The 26,017-nt window shown below is 38.8% G+C and overlaps 1 protein-coding gene across 1 annotated transcript in view; it reads right to left on the reverse strand.

Moving 5' to 3' along the window:
• The window catches only part of LOC127433655 (zinc finger matrin-type protein 4-like), a 62,181-nt gene that overhangs the window by 30,355 nt on the left and 5,809 nt on the right, over window positions 1-26,017 (reverse strand). The window contains exons 3-5 of the mRNA XM_051685736.1: window positions 19,174-19,275; window positions 6,748-6,837; window positions 33-189 (exon numbers count right to left, since the gene is read on the reverse strand). Of these exons, the coding sequence (XP_051541696.1) occupies window positions 33-189; window positions 6,748-6,837; window positions 19,174-19,275 (349 nt within the window). The remainder of the gene's footprint in view (window positions 1-32; window positions 190-6,747; window positions 6,838-19,173; window positions 19,276-26,017) is intronic.

Below are 26,017 nucleotides of genomic sequence, written 5' to 3' on the forward strand. Positions count from 1 at the left end.
CACAGAACTGATCCTAGATCACCACCTCCTACCTTTGGATGTGATGGCAGGTGGCTCCCCCAGCAGTAGTCTCAATTTCTTGGCATGGATCTTGCCCTGGTAGTGTGACTGGGCCACCACCGCTGACGTGAACGACATATTGCACAGCGTGCAGCACTTGTTTTTGTCCACATCGCCCTCCGCACTGCCCTGGGATGACAAAGAGGAAGACTCATAAGGCTGATATCCCATAACAAGCACCATTTATCATGTTCAACTCATAATATGGGAAGAACAGAATGATTCAAGAACCAAATGTGTTATCAAATCTTTTAGAGAAAGATATGAAATTTGGTTGTCACGTTGGCATATATAGGTCATGCTGTTTGAGAACTAATTTGAAAACTTCTAAAGCAATGGCATAGCATCTCTTCTACAGTATTTCATCCACTGATGCAACAGCTCTGACATGCTCTGAGTTTCTCATATTGACTCCTATTGCTGCTTTGGAGTTATTACTGGAAAAATGCTTTATTCTTTATTTCAGCTTTTCAGGTTCCCACACATTTTGACTAATGAAATTCCATGATTTTTCCGTGACTTGCATGACTCATTCTAATTTTACTATTGTGATTAAAAAACATTTTTTTTAGATTTCTAATGTGGTTTTCTATTTATATGACAGGTACCAATACCTTGAAATAAATGGATTAAAATAACTATATTTATTAGTGTACAAATATCTGAAAAATATGCATTGCAATATCAACATGATAATACAGTTAATTTGTAATGATATCAAATCATATCTAGTACAATTATTTAAAGCAGAAGAACAACTTTTGCATGATTTGTATTGATGGTAGTAATTGTCATGACTTTTCCAGGCCTGGAAATTATAATTAAAAAATTGAGAGTTTTCCATGATTTGTAATTTTTCCCAAAGATTTTATTAATTGCCATGAATTTTCCCTGATATTTCCAGGTTTTTCATAACCTTAATTGGGAACTCCAGGGCTCCGGACTGCAATTACATTGTCGCGAATGCGACCAAAAATAATTGATTTTGACAATAATATAAAATCTAGTCACCACTGGCGACAGTCTGGTTGTGTGCGTTCATATGCGGTTTCGTCAGATATCATCTTGTGAGTAACTGAATACATCTTTAGAGCGCGCACTAATATGTCTCGCGCCGCTTTTAACCCGTTCTGTTTCTGATGAGCTCACTGCACCACATGCAACATCAAACCAAGCGTAAGAGAGTCATGAACAAATGACTCTTTTGAACCGGATCTTTTTCATGAATCACCCGAACTTAGGAGATCAGGTTAGCAGTTTGAATCAGAGTCACTTTCTCAGCAAATCATCCGCCAGGTTGTTCACAACTGGGAGCACAGACATTTCAAAATAGAGGTCCCATTTGTATTTTGGGCTTCTTTATAAATAAAAGTCCCACACCACATATCTGCTTATGTAGATTATTAAGGGCAGTACTAAATAAAATAAATGTTTTATCTCTTATATTTGTATAAATTATGAAAGGGGTGTGAACATTGATGAGACAAAAGGGAATGCAAACTTACGTATCTTCTCAACTATATATACTGTTTATTAAATCTCTGATTAATGGGTTATCAGCTGTCTTCCTTTTCTTCGGCTTTATATATTGTTTCTGAACAGCAGTATAAATTGAGCAATTATATGTCTTGGCGACTAAAAACAGCCATTTGGCTCCTTAATGTTTCAATTAAGGAGCCAATGGCTCCTAAGTAATTTTTTTTTTTAGTCTGGAGCTCTGAACTCTGTTTATAATGATTTGCCATAATCTGCCAAATCTATTTAGGTCAATTTGAGTAAATAATCTGAAATTCAAAGCATTTTACAGCAAATCAATAATCAATATCCTGAGTACTAAGGAAGTGGCATTGCAAGGTCAAAGTCATCCAATAAGCATGCAAGACTCAGAGCAGCTTAGCTTAGTTGTGTTGCTGAGTCTAAACATCTGAAAATGAGACCCTGGTATGCCCTGATTACATTTCTAAACTTTAATTGTTCTGTAACAGCAATAGCACCAATGCAGCCAATGCAGTGGGCATTGAGATTGAGGGAGAGACGCAAAGCAAAGTTGGTTAAAATTAAACTGATATGCTAGATTAAATGGCAAATAAACATGTATTTATGACATGTATCCATCTATGACTACAGAGAGCACTTCAATATGAAAACAAGAAAATCCTGGGCATTTAAGGTGATTTAGAAATCTTGGTCTGATTTTTTTAAAGTCCCTTTCGGGGGTAAGGACATGATGTCACTCTAAACAAGCAGATATTACAGCTTTTCCTACTTACATTATAACTTGAGGACAGTTTTCCCGCTTCCTTTGGTGATCGTTGTGCTGCACTGATAGACTGAACACTGGGGTAGGTGCTCTAACATCATGATTCGCATATATTTTCTCCCTCATAACAAATATTATCCATAACAAGCTAATTAAACATTAAAAATGATTGTTACTAGAGGGCGAAATGCAACTGTCGTATCCGCATTTCAGACACGGTGAAACGGGGGTGTTTTCTCCTGTCAGTCATCGACACTCTATGAGAGGTTGGACATACCAAGATGGCCGCTTGAACACTTCTGGTGGCTTCACCTCCTGCTGGCAGTTTACCATTGCATCAGCAATCCACCAGTGGTGGTTCCTCTGACCAAATGAACCCATTGCATGATTCACCATGAATCACTGTCAGCCAAAAAATTCCCAAATCACTGGAGTCTGTTCTGCAGCAAGCTGTACATATAATACATTTTATCAAAGCATGGCCACTGAACTCACACTTATTTTCTTTAATGTTCTAGGAAATGTGGTCTGAACATGAGCAGATTCTCCTGCATTCAAAAATTTGACCCTGATTTAGACAATAAAAAAGTGTCTTTAAACGTCAAAATATTAATAGATTTTTCTATCACTGAACATAACCCTATTAATGGCCTAATTCCATCTGCACTATTCTTAATTGTTGGTCTATGTACCCATGTGATAAATGGACGTTTTTGGAGCGTCTAATTTTGGTTACGTCGCATCTCACTGGGTCTCAGGGCCTCTAGTCATAAACACTGTGTTTTTCGGACGCTGTGTTTGGACGCAAGTTAAACATAGTTTGAAACTTTGAAAATAGAGTCTCGAGATCTCAGATCGGTCCAGCTTAGAGGTCTGCAACCCGACATGGCCTGACGGGTTTCAGGCCAGTTTCGGGTCAGTTTTTTAAGTAGGACTTCGGGTTTGGCTCGGTTTTGGGTTTGTAAATAATGAAAAAATAAACAGGCTGTGACGAGGAGGAGGGCGTGGCCGGGCTGTGGCCGGCGCTGAGTCACTAATCAGCGGGAGAGAGAGACATAAAGGGGAGCCAGAGACGCCAATTCGGGAGAGAAAGTGCCACATGCTGCCGCTGTGTGTGTGTCTATGTGTTTGTGTTAAAGTTGATTTGAGTTCATTTCTGTTATTAAAACTTACGTTGACTGTTCAGCCGGTTCCCGCTTCCTCCTCGCCCACCTTACCCCGTTACACAGGGGAACTTGTTTCGTGCACGCGCTCTCACTCACGTGCGAACGTACGAGTTAGGGGCTGTTTAAACACTGTCAAGTTAAAAAAAAACTTCACATTTTCAAAAACGCATGTTGAGATACCTGCGCTCTGGTTCATTCTTTGCGCTGCATCTAGATTGTTTTTAACGCAGGTGTCATAAAGATCCAACGTTCTGAACAAGTTGAGGCTGTAAAAAGGGGAATGTTGCATTGTTTCATATTATTCCAGATTGTTCTGCACCAAGTGAAGTTTCAGCACACAAACGGTAATTCAATTATCTTTTTTCCATTCTACTCTAGTGTACTAAGGGGCTGCTGTGTCTTGTTAAAACTGTATGTTTCCTGTTTCAATACTGTTACGAATGTTGCCTATATGCTTACATAAAATATAGCCTATTGAAACAGTACTTGCTAGGACAGGAAATGATAAAGATAGTGAGTGATTTTGGGTTGGGGTTTGGGCTTATAATCTGACAGTATCTTTTGGGCCAGGTAGGGTTGGGCCACACGGTCTCGGGTCTGAGTTGGTTTCATTTTAAGGCCCGTGTAGACCTCTAGTCAAGCTGTCTTTGAGCGCAACAGCACATCTGTGGAAGGCTGAGCTGCCTGCTGCTTGTTGGTTTGATGAGGTGTGTTGCCTGTGCAGCTGGAGTGCTGACTGCCCCCTAATGCATCAAGTTGGTACATCAAATTGAATTGCTCCAACAGCAGGAACATTCCTTATTAAGGAGTTTACATTCAGGTCAGGGCCATGATTAACTTTGCGTTATTTTCCATATAATTACATTAATTACACTTAATAAACAATCTAAATCGGCAGCCTTAGTACATATTGATCACCATGATTTGGGGAAAATATATGACATGAAAAACTGCCATTTTGTAGTATTTTTAAATATGTAAATGAACATACACATTATAAATGTGTTTTAAATATATAGCATGTATCAGATTTCTGTATGGGGATAAATCATTTTGGATTGTAATATTTATTATATACTATTATTTTGATCATTACTTAAATTGTTATTTAGTAAATTATCTTTATTTGGGGCCCTAAATATTAATATGCAATTCGCTGCGATAAATTTGATTAATTAATCGGCACATCATGTAATTAATTTGATTTCAATTTTTAATTGAGTGACAGCCCTTAAAAAAATTATTAGCTACAACTAAAATTGTTGTCAGTGGATTTTGATAACCAGTCAATGCTGATTCAGTGTGATCAAAGTTGAATAAACTGTTTATATCACAACAAAAGGTCAAAACTAAATTTTTGAGAAGAAACACAACTATTTTTCCCCAATACATATAAGGAGAATATTAAAAAAGTCAAAAGTGTTCAAAAGTCAACAGTGTGATTGCGAGTGTGATATTGCTTTTATACAACAGTTCAACTAACAAGTAAATAAGTAGGGAAAAACTTAGGACTGCCCCCCCCCCAATTGTCACTAATTCAAAAACCCAACTTTAGAACTAGTAACGACAGCTTGGGCTGTTTCTAACAAGTTATTGGAGAAATAAGGACGTGTGTGTGTATGAGAGAGAGAGAGAGAGTGAGAGAGAGAGAGAGAGAGAGTGACTGAGCATGTGTATACCTTCATCTGTTAGTTTAACTTTATTCCTCAGCAGTAGTGTGATAGTAATTCACTCCCATCGTGGAGTGATGCTGCCTTATGTGCTGTTTGAATTCTTCTACGAGTATTTCACTCATGTTCAAATATTTTGTTGTCGGAGAGAAAACATGGAAACATGGCAGTTTTATTCTTGTATATTTCTTGGGGAACTCTTATTTTGACATGACACAGAAAGTGTTCTCTCCTCCACCATATTGAAAATGTACGTCTTGTAACTTGTATCAGGTAGGCGCCCTGAGCATGTCTGATCACTTCGTCTGACGCGACTCTCCGCTGTGATCAGCAATAATGCTGAAGCTCTTAGTTTAACTCTTTTCCTCAGCTATAGTGTAGTAGTAATCCGAGCGATCATAAAGTGAGAGACAATCCCGGATGATTTCAAAGACATTTGCGCACTGAATGACAACACACAGTTTGTCAACGTCAGCTCAAGTCACTCATAGCACACACATGATGGTCTTTTGTCATAACCTGCTGGCTCAGATCTTTATTGTCACAGGGATGAATGAAAATTCACACATCTAGCTGCTCTTACATGACAATTTGGAATGCCATGAGCACAAGCAGAGTGATACAAACAGCAAAGTGTCCCAGTGCTGATGGTGTGAGCTATCAGCACTTTTGGAAGCGTCTCGTCCAATCAGATTTGAGGACAGTTGTATGATTTGAGATTATGAAAGGGTGATTGTCTAGAAACTTGTCAAAAAAAATTCCTGGTAATATTTACCCCCCCCCAAATATGAAATATTATTTTGCATAAGAAAATTTAGCCTATATTTAGGGCAATTAAGATTTTATGCATTATGACATTATTTTCAAGACACTTAAGCACATTTTAAGCACAGGCAGTACGAAGGCAGTACTACTATGGTGTATATCATAATATCAGAAATGACCATCTTTTTTTTTGCATTGCAGTAATAAGAATTGGGGGGAGATAAAAATCTTTATGGCCCTAAATAGGCTTCATTTTCATTTAGCAAAATATAATTTCTTATTTGTTTATTTTGATTTTGGAGTAAAATAGGACCAGGACATTTTCTTGACAGGTATCATGAGGATATGGCAAACATATCTATTCTAGATGAGAAAACATTTTACTATAGTTTATACCAGTATTATACAATCCCTAGACCTTCTACCATCCAAATCATGACCTGAAGTGACAGCTTGTCAAGTGAAAGCCATAACAAAATGGATAGGGTCATTCCTCATATTTCTAAAAGATCCACTTCATCACTAAATCCCAATGATAGCCTGAAATGTGAGAGACGCAGGACCGGTCAGGAGTGATAAGCTTAGATGCGCAGGTCATCCATGTCAATCAATATGTTGTCGACATAAAACCGCTTTCCTGGGTAGCTATGTCAGGGTTCCTCAACAGAGTAATGAAACTGTCTGCTTCAATTTTCAGGAAGAAAAGTGGTCAGGGATCATATTTTTTATGTAATCTAGCACAACATAAAATTACACATTTTCTATTTGTGCATGTTTCTTCTTTCTATTCTTTTGGTTTTCATTTTTCGTGTTTTAAGAGTCTTACATTGTCTGTCCGAAGCTTCTTTGCAGGACAACCCCCATCCACTGGATGTAACATGTAATACAGCCGAACTTTGTTGGCATGCTTTCGACTCTGCAAGGGATGAAGAGAGACAGAAAGAAAGTGAAGGAGAGGACAATATATGAGGTGGTTTCACAAGCAGCCTTTTCATTCTAGCATAGACAGAAAAACAGAATTTTCCATTGATTATGAAACTAAGCAGTGTCAGGCCCCGACAATTCTCATCAGAGCAACAAGAACAAGATTATGGACCACTGCTCTCATTTTTCAAAGCTAGATAGCCCCTCTGCAGCCTTTGAATGATTATTCTGGTGGGTGGTTAAAGGCCCATATTGATCGTTGTGTCGCAGATGAAAGCCCAGCCATACGAACAGCTAAAATGTGAAGTAAAATCTCAACTTAAGCCATCATAAACTAGAATCCTCAATACAGATTTGTGATAGTTATGATCCCTGGAAGATAAAATATTTTGGGAATAAAAAATATAGGGCAGAAAGATGAATCATCAGGTATTAAAGGAATAGTTCAGCCAAACAATCTTCATGTTGTTCCAAACCTGTATGACTCTCTTTATTCCATGGAACACGAAAAGTTATTTTGGAGATATTTTGGCTTGGCAGCATCATGCCAGATTTGATGTCAATTAAGATCAGTAATGGAACTAATTACAATATTTGAATGTATGCAAAGGCAAGCTACAATGCTATTTTCAGGATAAAGGCTTAAATTTAAGTCTGTTACTCACACAAAGCTGACATATGTCACCTGTTCCCTCTCCTCTATACTGCATCATCTCATTCCAGACCATTATCACTTTACGAACCCTCAAATTTCCTACACTTTAAAGGGATAGTTCACCCAAAAATGAAAATTCTCCTATAATTTACTCACCCTCATGCCATCCCAGATGTGTATGACTTTCTTTCTTCTGTTGAACACAAACGATGAGTTTTAGAAGAATATCTCAGCTCTGTAGGTCTAATGCAATATTTATGTCTTTTTTTTTTTTTTTACTACAAATCTCCACTTTCACTTTCATATTCTTTTTGTTGTTGTTGGCGATTCACATTATTTGTGCATATCGCCAACTACTGGGTAGGGAGGAGAATTTATAGTCAAAACGGACTTAAATATTAATCTGTTTCTCACCCACACCTATCATATCGCTTCTGAAGGTATGATTTTAACCACTGGAGTTTTATGGGTAACTTTTATGCTGCCTTTATATGCTTTTTGGACCTTCAAAGTTCTGGCCACCATTCACCTGCATTGTATGGACCTACAGAGCTGAAATATTCTAAAAATCTTCGTTTGTGTTCAGCAGAAGAAAGAAAGTCATACACATCTGGGATGGTATGAGGGTGAGTAAATTATGAGAGATTTTCATTTTTGGGTGAACTATCCCTTTAACAGCTTTATCGAGTTTTTAATCAACAAAACCAACCTCCCTACCCAAACCTTAAACCTAAAAGTTATTTTGAAGATATTTTGGATAGTGTCATAAAAACAAATGTGAGATGAAAAATGCAATTGCTGACACAACCACATCATTTTGTGGTGCTTCTATGATACTTTTGCCACGTGTGCAATTTGATTGCATTCGAAAAAGTAGTTGATTATGCGATGCAAATTTTAGTCATGCACTAAGAATTTAGATGTCATAAGATAGCATTGTGTGAGAAACAGAGTGAAAAGTAAGTATTTGTGAACTGATTTTACTCTGAATTTGTGTTAAAGTGAATAAAAGTCATTTGTTTTAGCACCTCTATTGTTAATTTCACCAAGAAACTGCCGCTGTATGTAAAACAAGATACGTAAAAATAATTTAGCAAAAATGTAGGAATAGTAACATGTTTCTATGAGACCAGGTTGGATTTCAAGGTGACTACAATGAGTTTTTCTTTTTAAAAATTATAAAACTATTCCTTTAAATTCTGCAGAAATGCATGGTGTGTGAAACAGGCCTAAATCATTGCATTGTGGCTACATTTACTCAGGGTGCATAAAGAGGCCACAACCTCCTAGTTAAGCAGTTCTAGCAAATATTTGGCATTGGTCTTAACCGTCTGTTCTCTTTTAATAAGTGAAAGCCAAGGCTATCGTTAACTTTTTTCTTTCTTGTAACCTAGACACTCTTCAGCAGGGTTGGGGGTGGTGAAGGGATCTGTCTCATTAAATGCATGACCACATAGCCTCATCACTCTGTCTTCTGTTAACTTCTGTCCTTGTTAATGGCAACTGCCCAGGCCAGCTGACAATAACAAGCATAAAATAATTCTTCAGTAAAAAAGGAAGAAAACCAAAAGCACTGCTGAGCAGATATGTCACTCTGCTAATTGTAATTGCAAACCATATGACAAGTTTGAAGAATATTAGTGTCAGACGGTAGTCAGTATTACTTTTGGATAAACAGAATTATTGATCACAAAGTCTGATTAGCATATATAATAAATATTATAAATATTGATCATCAAAGACTGTCATATTTTTAATTTTTAATCTTATCTGCGGCACTATCATGGTATCATTTATTTTAGGTTTACCCTTTCCTATATACGCTCACTGAGCACTTTATGTACACCTACTTACTGATGCGATTATTTAATCAGCCAATCATGTGTCTGCAGTGCAATACATAAAATCATGCAGATACAGGTCAGGAGTTTCAGTTAATGTTCACATCAACCATCAGAATGGGGAAAACATTTTATCTCAGTGATTTTGATCAAATCTGCATGATTGTTGGTGCATTCTGGCTGGTTTGAGTATTTCTGTAACTGCTGTTCTCTTGGGATTTTCACACACAACAATCTCTAGAGTTTACTCAGAATGGTGCCAAAAACAAAAAACATCCAGTGAGCGGCAGTTCTGCAGACGGAAACGCCTTGTTGATGAGAGAGGTCAACGGAGAATGGACTGGTTCGAGCTGACAGCATGTCTACGGTAACTCAGATAACCACTCTGTACAATTGTAGTGAGCAGAATAGCATCTCAGAATGCACAACATGTCGAACCTTGAGGTGGATGGGCTACAACAGCAGAAGACCACGTCGCTGTTATAGCCCATCCACCTCAAGGTTCGACATGTTGCACTTTATTAGGACCATAGTGTTCCTAATAAAGTGCTAAGTGAGTGTATAAAAAACAAGATGATTCGTGGTTGGTTGTTTCACATGTCAGTCAGATGTTTTTTTCCTGTCTTAGTGGGCCATTTTTCAGATCAAATCAAATCACTTTTATTGTCACACAGCCATATACACAAGTGCAATAGTGTGTGAAATTCTTGGGTGCAGTTCCGAGCAACATAGTAGCCATGACAGTGATGAGACATATACCAATTTACAGTAAACATCAGATTTACACAACACAATTTAAAATCTAATATACACATAATTACACATAACACAATATACAAATAATAATATACAATGTACAGTATACAATACACACAATATAGAATACACATTATACAATAAAAATAGTATATATAGTATATATAAAATATACAGTAGGTTGTATTGTACTGTATTGACATTCAGACATTCAGGCTGTCGGTTGATAGTAAGTTGCCAGTGTGTTGTTAAGAGAGAATATAATTTATGACAGTCCAGTGTGAGATATAAGAGTAATAAGAGTAATAAAGTGCAGTACTGATGTATTTTGATCATGGGAGATCAAGAGTTCAAAAGACTGATTGCTTGAGGGAAGAAGCTGTCATGTAGTCGGCTGGTTCGGGTCCTGATGCTGTGATACCGCCTGCCTGATGGTAGCAGTGAGAACAGCCCATGGCTCGGGTGGCTGGAGTCTCTGATGATCCTCCGAGCTTTTTTCACACACGGCCTGGTATATATATCCTGGAGGGAGGGAAGCTCACCTCCGATGATGTGTCTGGCAGTTCGCACCACCCTTTGCAGGCTTTGCAGTTGTGGGCGGTGCTATTGCCGTACCAGGCGGAGATGCAGCCAGTCAGGATGCTCTCCACAGTGCAGGTGTAGAACCGTGTGAGGATGTGGCGGTGCATTCCAAACTTCCTCAGCCGTCTCAGGAAGAAGAGGTGCTGAAGAGCCTTCTTCACAACGGCCTCAGTGTGCAACGACCATGTGAGTTCCTCAGTGATGTGGACACCCAGGAACTTGAAGCTGCTGACTCTCTCCACTGGTGCTGTATTGATGGTGATGGGGCTGTGTTCTCTTTCTCTTCTCCTGAAGTCCACCACAAGCTCCTTTGTCTTACTGACGTTGAGGGAGAGGTTGTGCTCCTGACACCAGTGTGTCAGAATGCGCACCTCCTCTCTGTAGGCTGTTTCATCATTGTCAGTAATCAGACCTAACACCGTCGTATCATCAGCAAACTTAATGATGGCATTGGAGCTGTGTGTTGCCACACAGTCATGTGTGTACAGGGAATACAGGAGTGGGCTGAGAACACAGCCCTGCTGGGCTCCAATGTTGAGCGTCAGTGATGATGAGATGTTGCTGCCCATTCTAACCACCTGGCGTCTGCTTGACAGGAAGTCCCGGATATAGCTGCACAGTGAGCTGTTTAAGCCAAGAGCCCGGCGTTTCTCATCAAGCTTGGAGGGCACTATGGTGTTGAATGCTGAGGTGTAGTCTACAAACAGCATTCTCACATAAGTGTTCTTTTTTTCCAGGTGGGAGAGAGCAGTGTGTATTGTGGATGCAATGGCGTCATCAGTGGAGCGGTTGTTGCGGTAAGCAAACTGCAATGGGTCCAGTGATGGAGGCAGCACAGAGCAGATGTAATCTCTGATTAGTCTCTCAAAGCATTTGCTGATGATGGGGGTCAGAGCAACAGGACGGCAGTCATTTAAGCAAGTGATTTTGGATTGCTTTGGTACAGGCACAATGGTGGACATTTTAAAGCATGTGGGGACTACAGACAAAGAGAGGGAAAGGTTGAAAATGTCCGTAAAAACACCAGCCAGTTGGTTTGCACATGCTCTGATGACGCGGCCCGGAATGCCATCTGGACCCGCGGCTTTGCGGATATTCACCCGTTGGAAGGATCGGGTTACATCCGCTACAGAGACGGAGAGTAAACTAACCTCTGTAGCTTCGGCCACGAGAACTCTCTCCATGAGAGTGGTGTTATTTCCCTCGAAATGAGCATAAAAAGTATTTAGCTCATCCGGGAGAGAGGCAGCAGTGTTCGTGGCGGAGTTTTTATTCCCTTTAAAGTCCGTGATGATGTTAATTCCCTGCCATATGCTTCTAGAGTTGGTGGTGTTAAACTGTCCTTCAATCAAAACTGTCCTTCAACTGTCCTTCTTGGCCAGAATAAGACGTACTATGAACCAAACTTATGCCACAAGACATACCAGACTACATGAGACTAGATGGTACGTAGTTACTGTAAGATTGTGACCTACTGCACTAAAAGAGATGTTTCCTACAGTATGTGATCTTTCATTTGGGAATGCTGTCAAATAAGAGAACCCAGCTGGTCCATGTATCAACAGACATCTTGCATAACCATGCCAAGCACAAGAAGGCCAGATAAAATCTGAACCTCTTATGTGAAAGCCTCATCATTTAAACATAAGAGACATGATATTGCACCGAAGATCAGACTTTAGATTGGGTTAACAAGCTAACAGCTGTTTCTCTGCCAGCCCAAGTGTCGACCACATGGCTCAATTCCTTCAGGAGATGGAAAGCGATTGCAATAATTAAAACATCGACGTTCACGGCTGGGGTAATGACACATGATATGCATGAAGTTCATCTGAATCAAGGACTGTCTGGGCTCTTATCGGGCCAATGTATCGGCTAGGACGACAGAGATAAATACCAAGAGTCAACTGAAGATGTTGGGCAGTAGAAATGGACTAAAACTAACGAAAAGTAGTGATGCTAACTTTACTATGTTTATAGTAGAGTGACAACAGTTCAACTGTTTTCAAAACAGTGCAGCTTTTCCTCTCTTTCACATATGTAGCAGTGGGAAGAATAATTTGATTGAAATGGTTTGTTCGGATGGTTCATGTAAATTAAGCACATCAGAACGATTCACTTAAATGATTCACCAATTCATCTGAGGCCCTGCACAGAAGTTCCTGCAAAACATTTCACATCTTTTTTGTAGCAAATGTTTTTTTTTTGTTTGTTTGTTTTTTTTTTCACTCTTTATGAGAATTTAGCGCATTTTATAGTTTTATTAGCTATGGTGGCGGAGGGATGCTGGAGGAATCATCGCAGCATGGATGAAAGCAGCTGTTTGTATACGCTTATTCTGGCGATGTGATTGGTCAGATTGAATGAACATGCTCCTCCCGAACTTTGCTATAAAACTACATGTGATGTCATTTAGAACAAAATCTGGACAAAAAGAAGGTGTTTTTGAGTTCATTTCGGTGGTTTGTATTATTCATATAATTGGTGTGTATAGTGTGTTAGAGCATTAGCGTCATGAATTCAGAATGTAAACAAGACAAATTACACAATATCTACTGCATATATATATTACTTTATATCATCATCAATTGGTTGAAACAACTTCTTTTACTGATCTCGTGTGAATTCTACTCATTGATTGAGCCATGATTTCATTGATAACACATTTCAATGGTACATTAGTTGATATTTTACAGGTGCATCTCAATAAATTAGAATGACGTGGAAAAGTTCATTTATTTCAGTAATTCAACTCAAATTGTGAAACTCGTGTATTAAATAAATTCAATGCACACAGACTGAAGTAGTTTAAGTCTTTGGTTCTTTTAATTGTGATGATTTTGGCTCACATTTAACAAAAACCCACCAATTCACTATCTCAAAAAATTAGAATACATCATAAGACCAATAAAAAAAAAAAACATTTTTAGTGAATTGTTGGCCTTCTGGAAAGTATGTTCATTTACTGTATATGTACTCAATACTTGGTAGGGGCTCCTTTTGCTTTAATTACTGCCTCAATTCGGCGTGGCATGGATGTGATCAGTTTGTGGCACTGCTGAGGTGGTATGGAAGCCCAGGTTTCTTTGACAGTGGCCTTCAGCTCATCTGCATTTTTTGGTCTCTTGTTTCTCATTTTCCTCTTGACAATACCCCATAGATTCTCTATGGGGTTCAGGTCTGGTGAGTTTGCTGGCCAGTCAAGCACACCAACACCATGGTCATTTAACCAACTTTTGGTGCTTTTGGCAGTGTGGGCAGGTGCCAAATCCTGCTGGAAAATGAAATCAGCATCTTTAAAAAGCTGGTCAGCAGAAGGAAGCCTGAAGTGCTCCAAAATTTCTTGGTAAACGGGTGCAGTGACTTTGGTTTTCAAAAAACACAATGGACCAACACCAGCAGATGACATTGCAACCCAAATCATCACAGACTGTGGAAACTTAACACTGGACTTCAAGCAACTTGGGCTATGAGCTTCTCCACCCTTCCTCCAGACTCTAGGACCTTGGTTTCCAAATGAAATACAAAACTTGCTCTCATCTGAAAAGAGGATTTTGGACCACTGGGCAACAGTCCAGTTCTTCTTCTCCTTAGCCCAGGTAAGACGTCTCTGACGTTGTCTGTGGTTCAGGAGTGGCTTAACAAGAGGAATACGACAACTGTAGCCAAATTCCTTGACACGTCTGTGTGTGGTGGCTCTTGATGCCTTGACCCCAGCCTCAGTCCATTCCTTGTGAAGTTCACCCAAATTCTTGAATCGATTTTGCTTGACAATCCTCATAAGGCTGCGGTTCTCTCGGTTGGTTGTGCCTCTTTTTCTTCCACACTTTTTCCTTCCACTCAACTTTCTGTTAACATGCTTGGATACAGCACTCTGTGAACAGCCAGCTTCTTTGGCAATGAATGTTTGTGGCTTACCCTCCTTGTGAAGGGTGTCAATGATTGTCTTCTGGACAACTGTCAGATCAGCAGTCTTCCCCATGATTGTGTAGCCTAGTGAACCAAACTGAGAGACCATTTTGAAGGCTCAGGAAACCTTTGCAGGTGTTTTGAGTTGATTAGCTGATTGGCATGTCACCATATTCTAATTTTTTGAGATAGTGAATTGGTGGGTTTTTGTGAAATGTGAGCCAAAATCATCACAATTAAAATAACCAAATACTTAAACTACTTCAGTCTGTGTGCATTGAATTTATTTAATACATGAGTTTCACAATTTGAGTTGAATTACTGAAATAAATTAACTTTTCCACGACATTCTAATTTATTGAGATGCACCTGTATATGTAGTCTTGAGCATCCTTATATTTAAATGCTCCTCTAAATGCCTCCCTCAGCGGTGTGGCAAGTGTCTGAATGTTCGCTAGAAGTATGTTGTTACTCAGCTGTTTCGAACTTTACCTCTGAACGAAGAAGAACTTCCCAGTAAGTGTGTTGGGGCCTTTACAGGCTCCATTTGGTTAGGATTAGGGGTGGGGTTAGGGCATCTGCTGCCTGCCAGGAACAATCCCAGGCACCCTTGTACAATGGGCCTTTTCTTTAGTAGCTTGTTGCTAATGGCTATTTTATAAGGGTAGCTTCACTGCTCTTTAAGTACTTTAAAGAGCCTGACGAGCGCAGTTTTCTTTGCTGTGTTGACGTGTTTCCTATTAAAACAGGAGATTTGGCGGGTCATAACGAAGGGCTTTTCCCCTTTTTTTTTAAATAGCCAACAGGCTTTAGTTATGTTATGATTTGTTATTTGCTTGCAGGTGGTATGAGTGGGTGGGACATTGTCATCTATAGAGCATTTGACAAAAATCGTGATTACATTTTTTGGGGAGCCTCAGCTTGTCTATGTGATTGGATGATTGGAATACAATATAAAGGCCAGCACATCTAATTCCACAGGTTGGTTGGTGAAATGGTGTAGGGTGGAAAGAGCGAATGAGGAACAGCTGGGTATTTCTAAGATCTGAGATAGTGCCAGGGGTGTAATAGTCATTTTAAAAGTGGGGGGGGGGACACAGCTGTCAGTAGGTGGCTCACACACAGGGGTTAAATTGGGCCGATATTGTCCGGAACAGGGTTCCGGCACCTTTGATTCTAAAAAGAAAAAAAATTCTTGTTTGTCAGTCCTTCCCATGTATTGTATTCTCCGTTGTGGTTTTTGTTTGATCCACTTGACACATTCTGTCTCTATTTAGTGAGTGTACTTATAAAATATTTCAAGCTCATTATGCTTTGTTCTAGTCAGTTGCGGACACTGGTGGAGCCAGCATATTCAAGAGCAGCATGAGACCGCACACTCCAGCATAGACACACGTTCCACTTCTGTACCGCACCGTGGTCCAATCTCCGATACATAGAAATCACATAATATGGAATCAACTGCTCACCCGTTTCTTAGATCCACTGATGTGCAGTAGTGAATTGACTTTTCTTGTTAAAAAGCTGAATACCCAAAGGGGTTTTGAATCAAGAATAAATCACATCAGACATCAGATCAAAATATCACAGGCCTACAACTTGAGAACAAAAGAACACTCGACCGACACACTGTAAAAGGTTTCACTGTTATTTGTATTTTGATGTGTACTCCATTTTTGTTGATTCAGCATTTATTTTTATTTTTTTTATTTTATTTTACAATTAAGTTGAATAATGACATACGTAAATAATGATAGACATAACCTGGTTTTTAGAGTTCCCCCACCTACGAAATCCCAATTTAACCCCTGCTCACACAAACCCAACACTTACAATGCAGTATTAACATATTTCAGTATATATTAACATACAAGTATGATATAAGTATTATATTAATATATACTTATTATTTACTTTTAATATTTGAAGTATTTTAAAGATTTAAGTATGCAAAATAACTGCAAAATTATGCAAAATTAGCTGCAAAAATAAAGGGCATCTTGTGGAGCACTTGCTTCTGTTTCACACATGACAATAAAAGACTGAGCACAAGCTGGTCCTGAATAAATTATTTAATCAATTACTATAATGACAATTGTGCATGTGCACAATTTTATTTTTACTCTGTGCTTGTGAATTGTGGGATTTACATTTATCCAAGTGGCTTGAGTGTTTTGACTACGTTCACCAAAATTCATTCAGATCCATTTAGTGATTCAGTGACCAATTCTGGTGATGCCAGAAGGTGGTGACAAATGAGTGTCTTGTGTGAAATGAGTCACTGAATCAATGATCAAAAGAAAATTGTAATCCTTTAAAATTTGTATGTATACAGACCTACCAAGAGACTTTAGTAGAGGTTTTAAGCATTATAGAAACAAAGCAACTCTATCATTTCCCTACAGTTTGAGAGCTGCTGTGCATGACTTTTATCAAAAGACAACAATAATAGTCTTATAATAATTATAGTGAGTTTCAATAATGTCCATAAAATACATGTGTTCTAAGAACACAGCAGATCTATCTTTTTTCCTACAGTTTGTTGACTGCACACCAACATAGAGGTAAAAAACAGGAGCTGATATAAACTCCACTTACAATGTGTGCTTAAAAAAAGGATTGACCTTTGTTTTGTTTTTTTTCTGCAGTGCATTTCATGTAATGCTGCCAATCAGGTATGATATGCCGATAAATAACTCTCATTTGTGTGTTCGTCATCTCTAGATGATTAATTTAGATAAACATCAATGCTGATAAAAAAAACATGGATAAATGAGCATTGTTGAAAGCAGCTATGTAGAAATGAACGAAGCCATGTTGATTAGACTGTCTGACTGATGGCCTATTACGTAAGGGTTGTTTCGGCTCATAAAACTCACCTGTGATTGGCTGGATGGTCGCTCAAGCAGCCCAAAGTAAAAAAACGCAAAGAATACTGTATACAAATCCACAATTTGGACTCGGTATGGGTTTAGCTTGGAAAAGTACAGGGGACAAAAATCACCTTTTTAAAGAGTGTGGGGGACATGTCCCCCACATCCCCTGCGGCTGCTACGCCCTTGGTTAGAGCCAATAGAAGTGTTCGACTTGAACAGCATCTCGATTTACCTATCGGCGAGATTTGCCGGTTGCAGTCGGGGGAGGAGTTGAAAAGAGAGCAGTCAAGCCGGACATTTTGCGCTTCATGTCATCTGCTGAACCTACACCAGTCACGGAAGATCACGCGATGTTTGCAGAAAGAGTGAAATTCAGATAGATAGATGCTTGAATTTTACACAAAATAACTGCTTAATACAGTGTCTGCTGTGTGTACAAGAAGAAAGTCCAATAAAAGCCTGTATTATTTTAATACCAAAAAAGGAGTCAGTATTTTTAATCATGCTGAATGTTTTTTTTTTATTATTAAACATAATATTACTATGACAAACATAATATAATATGATATAAACATGTACTGTTATAAAAACACGGATTTGTGAAACTTTTCGCAGAACTGGAGGTGTCAGAATAAACACCTTTGTAACGGCATACTACTCTTATTTCTGCAATAAACTGATGTAGCAGAAGTAGTAAGAGTAGAATGTGAAGTATGCCATTGTGGATGCAGCCCTTGAAACACATGTAACCGTTGTCACGTTGTGAGTCTGGCCAATCACAAATAAGCTGTGTTGTCATTCAGAGCTCATGCAGCCGCTCTGGAGAAACTGCAGCGGCTGCACCAGCCGGCTGCTCTTGAATCGCTCTCGCGGTACTTTGATGGCATACGTCACCACCGTGTCACCGTTTCAAGTCCGGCAAAATTTCTAACCGACATGCACTACTTCAAGTACAGTGCTGATCGGTCTGTGCAGCGCTGCTTGAAGTCGAGTACACCTATTGACTTTTTGAGATAACTGTAGGCGTAGCTGTCAAATCACATATGTAGATATTAAATGCACTGGCATGCAATTATATGACTTGGATTCTACCATTGAAAACTGCTCTAAAATTGCCAGGAATAATGTTTCTCCTAGCAAGCTGCAGGGAAAAACTGGGAGATTTTAAGAAAGACAGAATGCTGACAATGCGCTGCTAGTAATCCATATGTGTCCTTTTAATGGCTACTCCTGCTGGGCTCTATGAATCGGCGAACCATTAACTGCCGCAAATAAATAAAAGCAATTACCTCTTTTAAAATGTACTAAAATGCTTGCACAAAGACGGCAATTATTGTAACACCCATGCTTGGTCAGCACAATATAGAAGTTCAAAATGGTCTATAAGACACTGTGTAGTCATGTAACTTGTGTTTGTAATGGTTAAAGTGTGCGTAAAATAGAATATATAATTTCATACAACTGACCTACTCACATACTATATCTATTTTGACATTATAAAAAAAAAAGATTTGCATGCTGTGATTGATGGTGGGTGAAATTTTACACCCCTTTTTTAATTGCATCTGAATATTAGCAGCTAAAATCTAATTAACCTACTTTTCTGCCCTCATTTAAGAAAGTGCGCAGCAGACCGAAGGAAATTATTGACAGCAGATAAAGTTAACGGATGTAAGTAAATGTTTATACTTTGTGTGTGCGTTACTCACCTCATAGTGGGCGACTCTCTGTGACTCGGAGATAAGCTGAGCGCTGCATACTTTGCAGTAGCTGTCAGTGAAGAGTCCTGGCTCCACTTCTGTAGTCTTCATCTACAAAGGAACATTATTTACAGTATTACTATGAAAAATATTAACAGTTAGGAGAGACTGGGGCTAGTTGTCACACTTTTAACTACAGTGATTTCAGTTTATTTATTTACTCCAGTTTATTTTTGAAAGTTATTTAATATACAAGCACATACCTTAAAGGGATAGTTCACCCAAAAATGCAAATTCTCTCATCATTTACTCACCCTCATGCCATCCCAGATGTGAATGACTTTCTTTCTACTGCTGAACACAAATTAAGATTTCTAGAAGACTATTTTCAGCTCTGTAGGTCCAAACAATGCAAGTGAATGGTGACCAAAATTGTATCTATAATAAATCTATATCTTCAGATATAGAAGCGATATGATAGGTGTGGGTGAGAAACAGATAAATATTTAAATCCTTTCTTTCTATAAATTCTCCTCCCTGCCCAGTAGGTGGCAATATGCATGAAGAATGTGAATCGCCAAAAACAAAAGAAGAAATTGAAAGTGGAGAATTTAAGAGTAAAAAGTACTTAAATATTAATCTGTTTCTCACTCACACCTATCATATCACTTCTGAAGGCATGGATTAAACCACTGAAGTTGTGTGTATTACTTTTATGCTGCCTTTATGTGCTTTTGGAGCTTTAAAGTTTTGGTCACCATTCAGTTGAATTGTGTGGACCAACAGAGCTGAAATATTATTTTGAAAATCTTTGTGTTCAGCTGAAGAAAGAAAGTCAAACACATCTGGGATGGCATGAGGGTGACTAAATGAGGAGAGAATTTTCATTTTTGGGTGAACTATCGCTTTAGAGACAAAAAAGGTATTGATCATTTCAAATGTTATTGCCCAGGAAAAAGATATGGTTCATTGAGCACAAGTTGACCTTTTATGACAATAGCAGGGAATGTTGTTTCATTATATGGGGTAAGTTGTCACAATGGAACCTGCCATTAAGGGAATATTCTGGGTTCAGTACATGTTAAGCTAAACCGATAGCATTTGTGGCATAATGTTAATTATCACAAAAAAAAAAAAAAAAGCAAAAACATCAAGATAAAGAGTGAGTCACATACAATTAAAGTGAATGGGGCCACATTTTGGAGAGTTTAAAGGCAGAATTGTGAAGCTTATAATTTTATAAAAGCACTAAAATTTTTCTGTTAAAACTTGTGTATTAATTGAGCTGTAAAGTTGTTTAAATGGCTGAATTTACAGTTATTTTAGGGTTTTAGGGTTTACAGCTTTACATCATCAAGGCAACAGAGTTGTAAAATTAGATATTACTTTATTAATAAAATAATAAATTGAATACATTTTTAAAATCCACGAGACAACTTGCTCTGACCTGGCATTTATGAAAAAAACTACTGTCTTGAAAACATAGTTTAACCTTTCATTGACCTTTGCATGTATCTATGCCAAAATGTATTTTCACTTGTTTATTCTAAAGCTATAGCAAAAATATGACATTAGTTTGAAGGTTATTAGGTTTTGAAATAGGTGTTTGAAACCAAGATACAAACTCCACTGCTAGAGAAAACACACATTTGACTTTTGACTCAAACTTTACAGAGGTATGGCCATTGTGACAAATAGCCCCAATCTACCCTACACATTTTCAGGCACACAGAACCATTTGTTTCAGGCATTCATTAGGCACACTTCAAACAAGACCATCTCAAATTTCATAAACTCATAATTACAAATTTTTTAATTGTAACAATCCCATGAACAAAATTAGCAATGCTGCACAGATTAACTAATAACCGAAGATGCCCATAATTGTAATTAACACTTGCTGAATTGGGTAATCAAACAGACAATATCTTACGTTCTTGTACAGTCATAAACTTGCCAACATCAATCATGTAATATTTTATCTGTGTGACATTTTGGATTTATCATTAGGTGACATTTTGTCTGCAAACTAATTAAATTTGTGACATTTGGATTTGGCAAAGGGAAAGGGAGCTTAAAAAGGAAGGTGTATAATGATACTGACAAGAGGAGAGATAAATCTGGCACAGCTCTGTCAAAGAAGCACCAACTCACTACCATACCTGGAGGAGACAGTAGCAGTGTAGAGGACACCCTTATTTAGGCTGATCTGGGACCAGTTGGCATCACCCTATTCTGGCCTTTAATACTATAGCAGAGGCTGCATAACTGATTTGAGATCATAATAAGGGAATTTTTCTAATGACAGTAGGAAAAGAGGTCATGTGTATGAATCATGCTCTCTATTTAAGATTATTCTGTCCTAACAACAACAAAAACAGCTAAGAGGCTAAAAAGAGTCCTGAACTCTGCCTTAACCCTGCTGAAAAAAAAAAAATACTTAAACTAGCCTAAGCTGGTTTCCCAGCCTGTTCAGACTGGTCTGTTGACTGGTTTTAGAGTGGTTTTGGGCACTTTTCAGCTAGTCAGCTAAAATCATCATGATCAGGCTGGGAGACCAGCTAAGGCTAGTTTAAGTATTTTTTTTCCAAAGATGTTTTTGTTGGGTTTTTTTTTCTTTTTCTTTTTTTCTTTTGCAGAAAACCAAGGTAAAATCACTGTAACGCAGAGCCTCCATGATCAAATACATCACTGTTCAATCAATAGTACATTTATTAACAATAATATTCAGAATAAAAATGTTACCACTTTGTAATATAGAAAACAGTGTACAAAATGAACTACTTTCAAATCTTTTATTTATTTATTTTTAATTTTTTTCAAAAAGCAAACCTATAATTCTGCAATTTCCCTGCATTTGCATGCTTTGATGGAGCTTTGTTTCATTCACAACCATTTTAAGAGAGTGTCATGGGCTCTAGATTCCACACTGGAGGGCCACATCTGAAGAAAAAATTGCTTAGGGCTTATTTGTGATTCAAGGGCATTGCCAACTAAAATTTGAATAATGATAAAAGAAAAAACAAACACTTTTTTTCTCACTCTAGGGATAACTTCAAACCTACACATTTTTGATTAGTTGTTTACAGACAGAGAAAAACTTTCAAAAACTGTTTCTCACCATTTGTCTGTGACTCTCTAATACCCCCAAAACTAAATAACACCCTCTGGCTGCCTGCAATCCATTACTTTACACTCAATAATCCAAAATAATTAGTTAACTTCCAAATGTAAAATAGGCCATCTGTCATCTCTCTACAACAAATACGTACAGTATATTCCTACTGGTGCTTTTACCTTCTTAAACAATTTTTTTATAATAATCTCCTCCATAAACCTTTATCAATAATGATAAATTAAATAATGTAACTGTGGGTTGTATTGAAGCAATTTTCAATCCAAAAGCCCTTCTAAATGCTAATCAATGGGTCAAATGGAGTTCAAAATAACAACTGGCTCAGCCAATTTCTCAGAAATGCAACCTTTAATTTAGACGTGCAAGACTATGGCAGCTTGAGAAATCAATTGAGAATGACACCCTGATTGATCAGACTTTAATAAGAACTGTGAAGGACTGGCTTTATACACAGAAAATGTCACTAGGGTTCTATATAAAACCCCAGCCTATAATGTTCTAGAAAAACAAAGAAGGCAAAAAAAAAAAAAAAAAAGAATATACAGGTGCATCTCAATAAATTAGAATGTCATGGAAAAGTTCATTTATTTCAGTAATTCAACTCAAATTGTGAAACTCGTGTATTAAATAAATTCAATGCACACAGACTGAAGTAGTTTAAGTCTTTGGTTCTTTTAATTGTGATGATTTTGGCTCACATTTAACAAAAACCCACCAATTCACTATCTCAAAAAATTAGAATACATCATAAGACCAATAAAAAAAACATTTTTAGTGAATTGTTGGCCTTCTGGAAAGTATGTTCATTTACTGTATATGTACTCAATACTTGGTAGAGGCTCCTTTTGCTTTAATTACTGCCTCAATTCAGCGTGGCATGGAGGTGATCAGTTTGTGGCACTGCTGAGGTGGTATGGAAGCCCAGGTTTCTTTGACAGTGGCCTTCAGTTCATCTGCATTTTTTGGTCTCTTGTTTCTCATTTTCCTCTTGACAATACCCCATAGATTCTCTATGGGGTTCAGGTCTGGTGAGTTTGCAGGCCAGTCAAGCACACCAACACCATGGTCATTTAACCAACTTTTGGTGCTTTTGGCAGTGTGGGCAGGTGCCAAATCCTGCTGGAAAATGAAATCAGCATCTTTAAAAAGATGGTCAGCAGAAGGAAGCACGAAGTGCTCCAAAATTTCTTGGTAAAGGGGTGCAGTGACTTTGGTTTTCAAAAAACACAATGGACCAACACCAGCAGATGACATTGCACCCCAAATCATCACAGACTGTGGAAACTTAACACTGGACTTCAAGCAACTTGGGCTATGAGCTTCTCCACCCTTCCTCCAGACTCTAGGACCTTGGTTTCCAAATGAAATACAAAACTTGCTCTCATCTGAAAAGAGGACTTTGGACCACTGGGCAACAGTCCAGTTCTTCTTCTCCTTAGCCCAGGTAAGACACCTCTGACGTTGTCTGTGGTTCAGGAGTGGCTTAACAAGAGGAATACGACAACTGTAGCCAAATTCCTTGACACGTCTGTGTGTGGTGGCTCTTGATGCCTTGACCCCAGCCTCAGTCCATTCCTTGTGAAGTTCACCCAAATTCTTGAATCGATTTTGCTTGACAATCATAAGGCTGCGGTTCTCTCGGTTGGTTGTGCATCTTTTTCTTCCACACTTTTTCCTTCCACTCAACTTTCTGTTAACATGCTTGGATACAGCACTCTGTGAACAGCCAGCTTCTTTGGCAATGAATGTTTGTGGCTTACCCTCCTTGTGAAGGGTGTCAATGATTGTCTTCTGGACAACTGTCAGATCAGCAGTCTTTCCCATGATTGTGTAGCCTAGTGAACCAAACTGAGAGACCATTTTGAAGGCTCAGGAAACCTTTGCAGGTGTTTTGAGTTGATTAGCTGATTGGCATGTCACCATATTCTAATTTTTTGAGATAGTGAATTGGTGGGTTTTTGTTAAATGTGAGCCAAAATCATCACAATTAAAAGAACCAAAGACTTAAACTACTTCAGTCTGTGTGCATTGAATTTATTTAATACACGAGTTTCACAATTTGAGTTGAATTACTGAAATAAATGAACTTTTCCACAACATTCTAATTTATTGAGATGCACCTGTATATATATATATATATATATATATATATATATATATATATATATATATATATATATATATATATATATATACACTGTATACTGATGAGCCAAAACATTATGACTACTCACAGGTGAAGCGAATAACGTTGAACATCTCCAAACAAGGCCAGAAGTCAAGGTCTGGGTAGATTAGATGGTAAGTGAACAATCAGTTCTTATAGTCAACGTGTTGAATGCAAGAGAAATGGGCAGGAGTAAAGACATGAGTGACTTTGACAATGGTCAAGTTGTTATGGCCAGATGACGGGTCAGAGCATTTCTGAAACAGCAAGGCTTGTGAGGTGCTCCCAGTCAGCAGTGGTGAGTACCTACTAACAGTGGTCCGAGGAGGGACAAACCATAAACAGGCGACAGGGTGTTGGGCGCCCAAGGCTCATCGATGCGCGAGGGCAACGAAGGCTATCTCATCTGGTCTGAACCAACAGAAGGTCTACTGTGGCAAATGTCAGAGAAAATTTTAATGATAGTTACAGGAGGGGGGCCTGAGTAGCTCAGTGGGTAAAGATGCTGAGTGAATCCAACCAGGTCTCCTAAGCAACCAAATTGGCCCAGTTGCTAGGGAGGGTAGAGTCACATGGGGTAACTTCCTCGTGGTCGCTATAATGTGGTTCGCTCTCGGTGGGGAGTGTGGTGGGTTGTGAATGGATGCCGCGAAGATTAGTGTGAAGCCTCCACACACACTATGTCTCCGTGGTAACGTGCTCAACAAGCCACGTGATGAGATTGAAGGTCTCAGACGTGGAGGCAACTGAGATTCGTCCTCCGCCACCCAGATTGAGGTGAGTCACTACGCCACCACGAGGACTTAGAGCGTATTGGGAATTGGGCATTCCAAATTGGGGAGAAAAAGGGGAGAACAAATAAATAAATGATGATTACAGGAGTAATGTGTCACAACACACAGTGCATCGCACCCTGCTGCACATGGGGCTGCGTAGCCGCAGACCGGTCAGGGTGCCCATGATGACCCCTGTCCATCATTGAAAGCACCTACAACGGGCACATGAGTGTCGTAACTGGTGTAAGAAGGTCGCCTGGTCCGATGAGTACCGTTTTCTTTTACATCACATGGACGGCCGTGTACGTGTGCTCTGTTTACCTGGGGAAGTGATGGCACCAGGATGCACTGTGGGAAGACGACAAGCCGGTGAAGGGAGTGTGATGCTCTGGGCAATGTTCTGCTGGGAAACCCTAGGTCCGGCCATTCAAGTGGACATCAATTTGACACGTGCCACCTACCTAAACATCATTGCAGACCAGGTACACTTCTTCATGGCAATAGTATTCCTTGATGACAAAGGCCTCTTTCAGCAGGATAAGGCGCCCTGCCACACTGCACACATTGTTTGGGAATGGTTTCAGGAACATGATGAAGAGTTCAAGGTGTTGCCCTGGCCTCCAAATTCCCCAGATCTCAATCCAATTGAGCATCTGTGGGATGTGCTGGACCAACAAGTCTGATCCACGGCGGATCCACGGTGTGTGTGTGTGTGTGGGGGCAGGTTTAAGTGGTTTACAAGGACTTTTTTTAGGTTACAAACTGGTAATTACT

This window comes from Myxocyprinus asiaticus, chromosome 43 (assembly GCF_019703515.2).
Source record: "Myxocyprinus asiaticus isolate MX2 ecotype Aquarium Trade chromosome 43, UBuf_Myxa_2, whole genome shotgun sequence".
In the NCBI taxonomy this organism is placed as follows: Eukaryota; Metazoa; Chordata; class Actinopteri; order Cypriniformes; family Catostomidae; genus Myxocyprinus; species Myxocyprinus asiaticus.